A 10,126-nucleotide genomic window follows, 5' to 3' on the forward strand; every position below is an offset into this window, starting at 1 on the left:
ATTTGTGGCTAGGATTCTGTTCATTAATTTTTAAATGGGGAGCCAAAATGACATACGCAAAAATATGACGCCACTTTGGGCATTGTGAATGAATGACACCAATCATGGACGAGCCTATTCCACCTTCAACTGTATTTTGCGCGCAAATTACGCAGCGCATCAGACTGACAAGGGATGGCATACTTGGTTTTTCCAAGTGAAGTCCACAGCAGGGCTGAACAATGGGTTTGCATTGCCTAACCTGTAGCCTTGAGAGCAGGAGAGCGTTTTAAGAATGGGAAGAGCATTCCCCTTTAAACAAGGTGGGCTGAGCTTATTTGCAGTTCTCGCTCCTATGGCAACCCAATAGATCAGCATCATGAATATTCACAATTCGCCAAAACGCACCATGACTATGGATCAGTGATGTCAGCGGTCCCTGAAATGCTCTACTGTATTTTGCATGATTGTGTCGCCTTGTTTGATGGCAGCTTGCAAGATATCTGGTGAAAAGAGCATCCTTCGTCGTGCATGACCTTTCCCTCGTCTCCATATCACCGTCCGTCGGCACGTCCCTCACATGTCACGCTAAGGTGACTTTCAAGCAGTTTTTTCCACTTTTGCGCACAATGTCAGAACGGCACAAATGTGCACATCGGGGACGCAGTGGCCAAGCGGACCGCCCAGGCTGTGCGTGAGGACATATGCAAACTGTCAGGTAGTCTAATTATGAGAAAGAGTATCTTTCATCTATTTCAGTAAAGCCACGGCGATCCATGTCATGTGTAGCAGGCTTTCAGGGATTCAGATTAGCTCCAGACTGATCGCGCTCACAAACAGATAGGGAGCGCGGGGCTGGTGGGCAATAATCGTTGTACAGCCTAACAACCTGGATTCATTTTATTTTCTCCCCTAAGTCTCAATGTCATAATGGACAGGCTGCACTCCTCCATGCGTAAAAGACTTTACAGTTTGCCACAGCACATTGGACAGAAAGCATCGATAATGGGCGAAGGAGAAGACGTAGACAAGGACACCCGGAGGAAGAGTCTTCGGATGAAGCCTCTACCGTCGCCGACCTCTGGGGGAAGCTGCAAAGGCATCGGGGAGACCAAAAGTGGGGAGTCTGTGATAATGGAGACGGACATAGGGAGACAGACGAAGACCAGCTCAAATGGAGATTGCCGGAGGTTTCGAGGCAGCCTCTCATCCATCACAAGTCGCCATGTGCACGAGTCTGACTCGGCGGAGGAGAGGCGCCTCATCACCGAGGGGGATGTTACCCCGAACGAGGAGAGACCCCCCGGAGCTATCGGTGATGGGCCGCCGGACCAAGGCGCGCAGGGAGCCAGTGGTGGTGGTGGCGGTGGTACCCAAAACGATTCCCCAGACCAGCAGCCAGGGTTTATAAAGTTGGATGGCATTGATCAAATTCTGCCGGAAGACGAGAGATTATATCAAGCTGGGTTCATACACAGACAGTTTGGAGCAATGCTTCAACCAGGGGTCAACAAGTTCTCCCTGAGGATGTTTGGAAGTGAAAAGGCGGTTGAACGGGAACAAGAGCGGGTTAAATCCGCCGGATTTTGGATAATTCACCCGTACAGTGATTTCAGGTAAATTTACCTTATAGGCCTACTCTCCACACAGCAAACGGTTAAGACTAAAACATCACGTTGCCTTTCACAGGTACAGATGTTGTTGTTTTTTCTCAGTGTGTTGTCATTTGTAATGGCCTTCATTAGCTCAAGAGCAGCCCATTCATTGTTTTAATCAGATTAGTAGCACCTGTAATTATCTTACTCATTCACTTTGAATGATGACATTTTACTAAAGCCGCACATGATTATCTATTGGCTTTACTGCTTTATAAAAATCTATACAAATGACCAATTATTTAATTGATTAATAATTATTTTTAGGGCCATAACAGAGTAGAAGGATTATGTTTATTTGTCTGAGGGTATATTACCCAGGAGGCTAGATACACACTGTGTTTTGAATATGGAACAACACACAGATGTAGATAACACAACCTTTGCTAATTAGGCCAGTTTACCCATTGTGGACAGATGCTATCCAAATTGATGCACAATTGAAGCCCTCTAGTGGTTTCATCTTTATTTAAGAAAACTTGTGCTCAGGGGACATAGTTTATCATTGATTAGGCTTAGTGATGATGAGGCCTGCACTTCACATTATCTTTACAGGCTTACATATTGATTTTCTTATTTTTCTTTTACTTTAAGACATACAGTACGTAACTTTATTTGAAGTAATTTTGATTAATAGTTTTTGAGCAATTTTAAATAACACATTGTATGTCTGCATTTAAAAGTGTGGTCTATACTCTAGTGACAAACTGCAGCTGCAAAATCAATAGAGAAAGTCCATGAGCACTCTTTTGTTGGCCTACAGATTCTTCGCTGTTCTTAGTGCCCTTGAGTTTGTTATTGGCCATATGTATGTGATTCATAGCCACATGGAGGCACGCTCTTAACTGCTAACCAAGACTAGATTTAAGAGTCTTCATCCTTGCTTTTAGGATTCGTTCAAATGCCAACATAAGCATATGGACTTATGTATATGATCAATTTCTAAGAAGTGCCAGTGAGCTGTGGGTGCACACTCATTTATTGCCAAAACAGAAATATGGTGGCTTGAACTACATATGGTACACACCACACACGCTATAGTAAACACATTTGTGTATATCTTAATATTATTAGATGGGCCTCATTATACAATGATATAGTTTTGATTAAAAAGTGCTCATAGGCTTTCATCAACCTATCTACAGTAATTAAATCAAATTTGAAAAACCCCACTTACAGCGTTGTGCTGTAAGTAGGTAATGATCCTTATCTTATTTTTTTAATTGATCACATTTTTCTCTGGTTTAATAATTCAGGTAAAACAGTTTCATGACAAGCTGTGTCTGCCTTTGCATTTCGTTCACCTATCATTTTAAATCAATCAACATCTGAGTTGCTGTAAAATAATACAAAGCAAGATCGTCACAGTTACTCATAGTACTGTATTTCTCTTTGTCCGTGACATTCAATGTTGTCCATTCTGCCTGGTGTTTGATTGGCTACAATGGTGCAATGGCATGTAATATAGAAACTTTCTTACCACAAAAGTGTGTTTCTCTACATCAAGAACAAGATGTCTGACATTGAGAGACATGCGAGTTGTAGTGAGAGTAGAAAAGGCTAAATGAGTCTTCCTAGAATAGAAAACAGACACATCTATCTGCCTGTTTATCCTGAGAAAAGGGACTACATACATACATATATATGGGATATATATATATAGTATATATATATATCTATATATTATGATAGTTATGTATATATATATATATGTATATATATATATGTATATATATATGTATATATGTATATATATATATATATATAGATAGATGATATATGATATGATATATATATGTATATAGTATATTAATGTATATATGTATATATATGTATTATATGATTATATATTATATATGTATATATGTATGTATATATGTATATATGTATATGTATGTATATATGTATATGATATAGTGTATATAGTATGTATATATGTATATATGTATTTTTTTATAGTAAAATGTTAAATAATTTTATGTATAGTATGTATATAGTATGTATATTGTATTGTATATTATATGTATAGTATATAGTATATATATTATATGTATATGTTGTTGTGTGGTGTGTGTGTGTGTGTGTGTGTGGGTGTGTATGTATGTGTGTGTGTACGTATATGTGTGTGTGTGTGTGTGTTGTGTGTGGTGTACAGATATGTGGCGTGTATGTGGTGTATATATATATATATATATATACGTATGTATGTATTATGGCATGCCGTTTAGGAAATAATTATATATATGAAGTTATCCATCTGAAATATGGAATGAAAGTCTGATATTGAATGAACGTTGAATATATGGAATGAAAGTCTGAATATAGGAAGAAGTCTGAATATATGGAATGAAAGTCTGAATATAGGAATGAACGTCTGAATATATGGAATGGAGTCTGAATATATGGAATGAAGTCTGATATATGGAATGGAAGTCTGAATATTGGAATGAAAGTCTGAATATATGAATGAAAGTCTGAATATATGGAATGAAGTCTGAATATATGGAATGAAAGTTGGAATACATTGACAGAAATGTCACCAAAGGGATACCTTTCTGAATTCACTGGATTTACAAAATGGGCATCGGCTGAAATAGTCCAATACTTTGTTGAACTGCAGGGTTTTTTGCAACAACTGGTCATACTCCAAACGACACAACAGTTTGGAAATTAGATAGCGTCACCTTGAGGATCATATTTCCATTATTGCGACATTCTTAGTGCTATAAGCCAATCCGTTCAACAAAACGTTGCCGAAAGAACATTATGCATCATTCTGAAGGAATTTATGAGTCTCTTTGGAGATGTCGGCAGAAGTAACACTTCAAATGGAAGCTAATGTGTGGGCACGGATACGGTTACCAGTATTTTGGCCCGTACATGCATTTGCCAGAGTGTTAATAATCTTTCATTGCTCAAAATAGCTGACACTAGATTCCTAGCGATTCACTCATAGCGTCCACATTTGTTACATCCTGATTAATCAGCCACAACACAAGATGGCGCCAGCGCCGTAATGACGTCAGCTTTCATTCCATATATTCAGACTTCATTCATATTCAGACTTTATTCCAATATTCAGACTTCATTCCATATATTCAGACTTTCATTCCATATATCAGACTTATTCCATATATTCAGACTTCCATTCAATATATTCAGACTTTCCATACATTATTCAGCTCCATTCCATATATTCAGACTTTACTCCATATATTCAAGACTTCATTCTCCATATATTCAGACTTCATTCATATATTAGACTTTCATTCCAATATTTCGACTTTCATTCCATTATTCAGACTTCCATTCAATATATTCAGACTTTCATTCCATAATTCAGACTTCATTCCCTATATTCAGACTTTCATTCCATATATTCAGACTTTCATTCATATATTCAGACTTCCATCAAATATTCGACTTTCATTCATATTCAGATGGATAAACTTCATATATATATATATTTCTAAACGGCATGCCATAGTATATATATATATTAGTATATAATATATATGTTATATATATAATGTATAATGTGTGTGTATATTAATATGGTATATATTGGTGAGGTGAGTGTGAGACCCACCAAACCTTCATCACCATCACAGGGTATAATCTAACCACTTACATGTTCCCAGGTACTGATATATCTATATATATATATATATATATATATATATATATATATATATATATATGTGTGTTTAGTGTTTCCAATCTGTGATTTGTTTATTCCGCATTAAGATATATTTCTGCTGTCTCTTCATGCAAAACCTGTAATCAAGTGCAAGCCTGTCCCAGGCATCTCAAGCATAATGTCCAAAACTATGTGCAGCAGATTTACTAAAATACATAAGCAATTGCAACCGTTTAGACAAGTCATAATCAGGAAGTGAGACATATATTAGACAGTTTGCCATTTTTGTTATGCTCCTCCCAGCTGGTTGTGTTTCTCTTGACCCCCTGTGCTCTCTTACTCACTGTGGTAAATGTCATGTGGAAGGGTGATTTGGGGCTTGGGGAGACTGTCCTGATACAGAAAGGTCAGCGATTTGGCACCAGTCATCAGTTTTGAAGAGCAAGATGCTGAAAAAGGGGCTCCACACTGCACTCAGTGAAATAGGTGGACTTGTGACTCTCTATGTGTGATTTACCAAAAAAATAGATAAATGAAAATGTGATGTGAGCGAGAAGTGCTCTAAAAAATGAGGTTAGCCACCCACTTGTTTGGGTTCTGAGGGTAGATATTGTATATTACCATAATTTAAAAATAATGCCAGTCTGAGAGAAGTTTGCTTGTGGTTAGACTACTGAACACTATGATTACAAAATTACTTAACACTACAATTAAAACCACAGATGTGACACTCAATCAGGAGAGTAGAAGTACTGAGCCTGTGCTTCGGTAACTCTATATAGATAAAGTTTTGTTTTCATTCTCTGTGACTAACATGAAACAGACATAGCAACCCCTTAATTCACAAATAGATTAAAGGGTAATGGCCAATAACTGAACCCCCTTTCAAACCCATCCCCATGTCAGATGGAGAAAAATGGTACTCCATGTCAGTGAGTTATCAAGCTTGTTGAGATGAGTCACAGCTAGTATTTTATCTTTAATGAACTGAAGGAGAACTGTGATATTTGGACGCCTACTTCCTCCAAAATCAGGATCAGACACAGTGCACGATGACTGTAATTAAAGTACACAAGGAGATGAGGGGGAACTTTTAATGGGCCCAGAGAAGAGAAGGGTCTCTGTGACTAAAAGTTTTATTCCCATGTCTGCATCTAAGCTTTGGCACTATAAGCTCAAATTAGAGTGTCACAAGGAATCATATAGTCATCATTGCGCCGGAATTCAGCAAAATCTCCTCTTGTCAAGTATTGTATAACGCTAAGAAGCAAAGGAGGAGCAATATCTTGCAAGGGAAAAAGGCGGATTAAAAATGGCATCATAATCCAATCTACAGCCTCATTTCCGGATCCAAAGCTGAACAGCCTCTTTCGGTTTGGAACAAGCATCTCCCAGTGAGCAGATGTGGTCAGTTAACCAGAGAGTACCATCTTCAACCTGGAGATAAAAAAGAGGATACAAGCGTTTGTACACAATGACAGATACATAGTGATTCGCTTGACTGAATCAATGAGGATGATTGTTACTGTCCTTAAGCAAATACCAACCATGATGAAATATCTGTCGGGGTTTGAAAGGATTGTTGAATAGTGCATACAGTACAATTGGTGTTGAGATTCCTGCCCCGTCTGTTCCTCACTGGATGCTTCTTTTTGATATGTACTGTTCTCTGCTACTATTAACTTGTCATGACAATGTGACTTTATGTTTGCTGTTTCAAAGCTGCTGTACTGGAATGAGTGATGTCCTTGGTCACAAATAGAGATTGATAAAAAAAATCATATAATGCTTATTGCCCCTCTTTCAGATAATGAAATATCTCAGTGCTTGATTGACAAAATGATACCCTTCTCACACAACAGATCCTCTATCTGTGCATGATGAAAACCAGGGGATTTCTTTCTTACCTGTTTGCATACAGCCCTTTGAGTGGGTTCTATCAATGCAGCAGCATTGTGAAGATTTTAGACAAATGATGCGGTGCAATATTAGAATACAGCCCTCTGATCGTCAAGTGCCTTTTAATTATCTTGTGATTCAGAGCCCAGAGGACACATCTGTTGGAAAGTCTTCCACATTTCCCTGGAGAGATAGAAAACAAGGTGTCGCACGTTAAAACTTTTTTTTCATTTCTTTTTTTCATTGAAGGCTCTATTAATCCCCCATTTTCCTTTAGAAGTGCATTGCCAACACTATCAGAGAGGTACCGGAGTGTGCGCATGTGTGTTTGTGTGTCTGTGTGTATAATGTTTAAGAGCGTACAGGATCAGATTTAATAACAGCATTCTCTATTTCAGTCAGGTTAATTAGGGTCGATTTGAGAGTATGTTTTGCCATTGATTTCTTTGGGTCTCGTGGGGCCTCCAGCTTGTCATGGGTGGATTTATTGAAAAATGAGATGGAGAAACATACACAGCTGCAGCAAGCGTGATTCCATGTCTTGTGGCGGTGGCAGGAGTCAGAGTCTGGGTGAGAGTTACACAAAGAGGTGCCAGAGATGCAGTAGAGGATCCCAAAACGGTGTGAACCCCATTCAAACTGTTTTTTAGTGCAGCCAGTTTGAATGATGATGATCGCAAGATCCATACGAGATCAACACGTTTTAAATAAAAGATGCATGAGTCCAGTCCAGACTGCAGAGTGTTAGCGTGTGCCCTCATGAACCATGTCTTTCTGTCTTATACCATAGTGCTAATCTGCATGGGAAGGTGGTGGGGAAAAAAGAGTTTTGACTCTAGGATGAATGACACTCTATCGTTTTCGGGCTCCATTAAATAATTCCTCCTTTTAATTTAGTGAGGGTAAAACATGGGGATTACAGATGATTCTGGCTGGGCTTGAAAGTGGGGTAATCAAAATAGGCTGCTGTGCTCATCCACGGATATTAGGAGCCAAGAGATTATTACGGCACAATTTATTTAATGGAGGGAGCCCAGGGATGATGTGTGTGGCCGGTGGGTGGAAGGTTTCCTGTCATAGTGGCAGAATGATTGAACGGTACTGCATGACCTCGACAGGCACACTTGTGTGGGAGTGTGAAATGAGGACTCAAGATCACAACTGTAAAAGACTGATCCCCCACCCAACAGCCCCCCCCCCTTTTCATGTCAGTGTTTTTTCCCCTTTCTGTTATGCCATTAAATTCATCTTTATTACGTATTAGGCAGAGAGCTGAGTTTAACCTTGGCAAGGTGATGATAATCTCGAGGTGAGATTATATTGATTGACTGGACATCATATACGTTACAAAAATGGAGAATACACAACAGTCAGCCAAGTTTTTCCTCTTTTAACAAGTGTCAAATGTATTTCTCTAGTGTTTCTTTAAATCATGTTTGAAGTGTCTTTTGTGGGACAGTGACCGGGACCTCTGTTGACCTTTCTGTGTTATTATTTTATTCTGCTTCTGGCTTTGCTACGGCATTGTTTTAGCACTAGTATGGAAAAGAAAGGAGTTAAAAAAATACATTAAGAGTGCCCACTTCTCCATACAATGAACTGATACTTCACCTTCACCTGTCCACTTGGCTCATGCAGGGAATGAAATATAGTATAATAGGATTTGTGAGCATTGTGACACCTAACATATACATTGTGCCAAAGCGGCTGCGATTGATTATAACTTTAAGTAGATATTCTGAATTTGCCAGTGATGCCTGTACATTCTTTTTATGGCCTGAATTGTATTTCCCATTTTGGCTATAAATCTCATTTTACATGTTTAGGTTTAATTTCACTCTGACATTTGACATGTAATCAGCACTGTCCAAAAAGCAATTAGCATCAGCACAGATTATTAAACGGGTAGCTAAAAATAAAGCATTCTTATTGGTTCAAAGCTGTGATATAATAACCATGTACAATGGCTATAACTTCTAATTCCTTTGCACAACAAGTATTACTCCGCTCTGAGAAAAAAACGTTAGACTAACAAAGTGATGGCTGGTGAAGAGCTGGTTTAAAATCAGCAAAGCATCCCTTATCCCTTGCTTCTATTGATGGTGAATGTTCCCTGCACTGCATTCCATAGCAACCACTACAGAATGTGCAGGCAGCCAGCCCAGAAGGGCCTATTTTACTGTGAACCTATTTAATTATAAAAACCTATTTGAATTGGAATGTGACTTTAACTGTCATATTGATATACTTGATAATCATTTTACAAAAAGCAATAGCCGACGTGATCTATTGCTTAATTATATACAGTGTGTAATCTTCCAATGCTACCCAAGAGGGCATTCTTGATTTTGATTGCGTGTACTGCAGTGATTCAGCCTTCTGCATCATTCCCTAATTGATAACCAGACTAAAGAATATTATCTCTGTTGTTATCGCTTTTACTAACCCAAGTGTAATAGCTGAAGAAACTATTGCCAATCAGAAATAAATAAGAGAAATTGCTTGATGCTTTATTTCTTGGAAAACATCAGCATAGTTGGAATGAATAATTAAGATTGCTTAAGAAATACCTAATGTATGCTATTGATTCTCTCTGATGTCTTCCATTCATAGTTCAGGCACTTTATTAACACACAGACCTGGGTGAAAAAAAAGATGTTTGCAACTACGTGTCTTGGTTTCTCTTCATTCCTAGTTAGGAGCCAGAAGTTTGCTCATTTTACCAATGCAACAAGGGTCCAACACTGACATTATAAGGCAGCTCAGTACACCAATGTTTTTGACCTAAAACACAAAATGGCCTGATGCATGAAAGCCCATCCTTTGGTGGTTAGATTTATTCAGTAGTCAAATAATCTCAAGTATTAATTGTAGGGCTGTCAAAATTAGCGCGATAATAACGAGTTAATGCAATCATATATTAATTTGATTAAGAAAAAATGTCGCAATTAAC

General features: G+C 38.2%; 1 protein-coding gene across 1 annotated transcript in view; it reads left to right on the forward strand.

Annotated features, from left to right (window-relative positions):
* Positions 1 to 245: 245 nt before the first annotated feature.
* The window catches only part of hcn4 (hyperpolarization activated cyclic nucleotide-gated potassium channel 4), a 64,686-nt gene continuing 54,805 nt past the window's right edge, over positions 246 to 10,126 (forward strand). Inside the window, exon 1 of the mRNA XM_032522124.1 lies at positions 246 to 1,595. Within this exon, the coding sequence (XP_032378015.1) occupies positions 910 to 1,595 (686 nt within the window). The 5' untranslated portion in view covers positions 246 to 909. The remainder of the gene's footprint in view (positions 1,596 to 10,126) is intronic.

The sequence above is a fragment of the Etheostoma spectabile genome, chromosome 1, assembly GCF_008692095.1.
Source record: "Etheostoma spectabile isolate EspeVRDwgs_2016 chromosome 1, UIUC_Espe_1.0, whole genome shotgun sequence".
Lineage (NCBI taxonomy): Eukaryota > Metazoa > Chordata > Actinopteri > Perciformes > Percidae > Etheostoma > Etheostoma spectabile.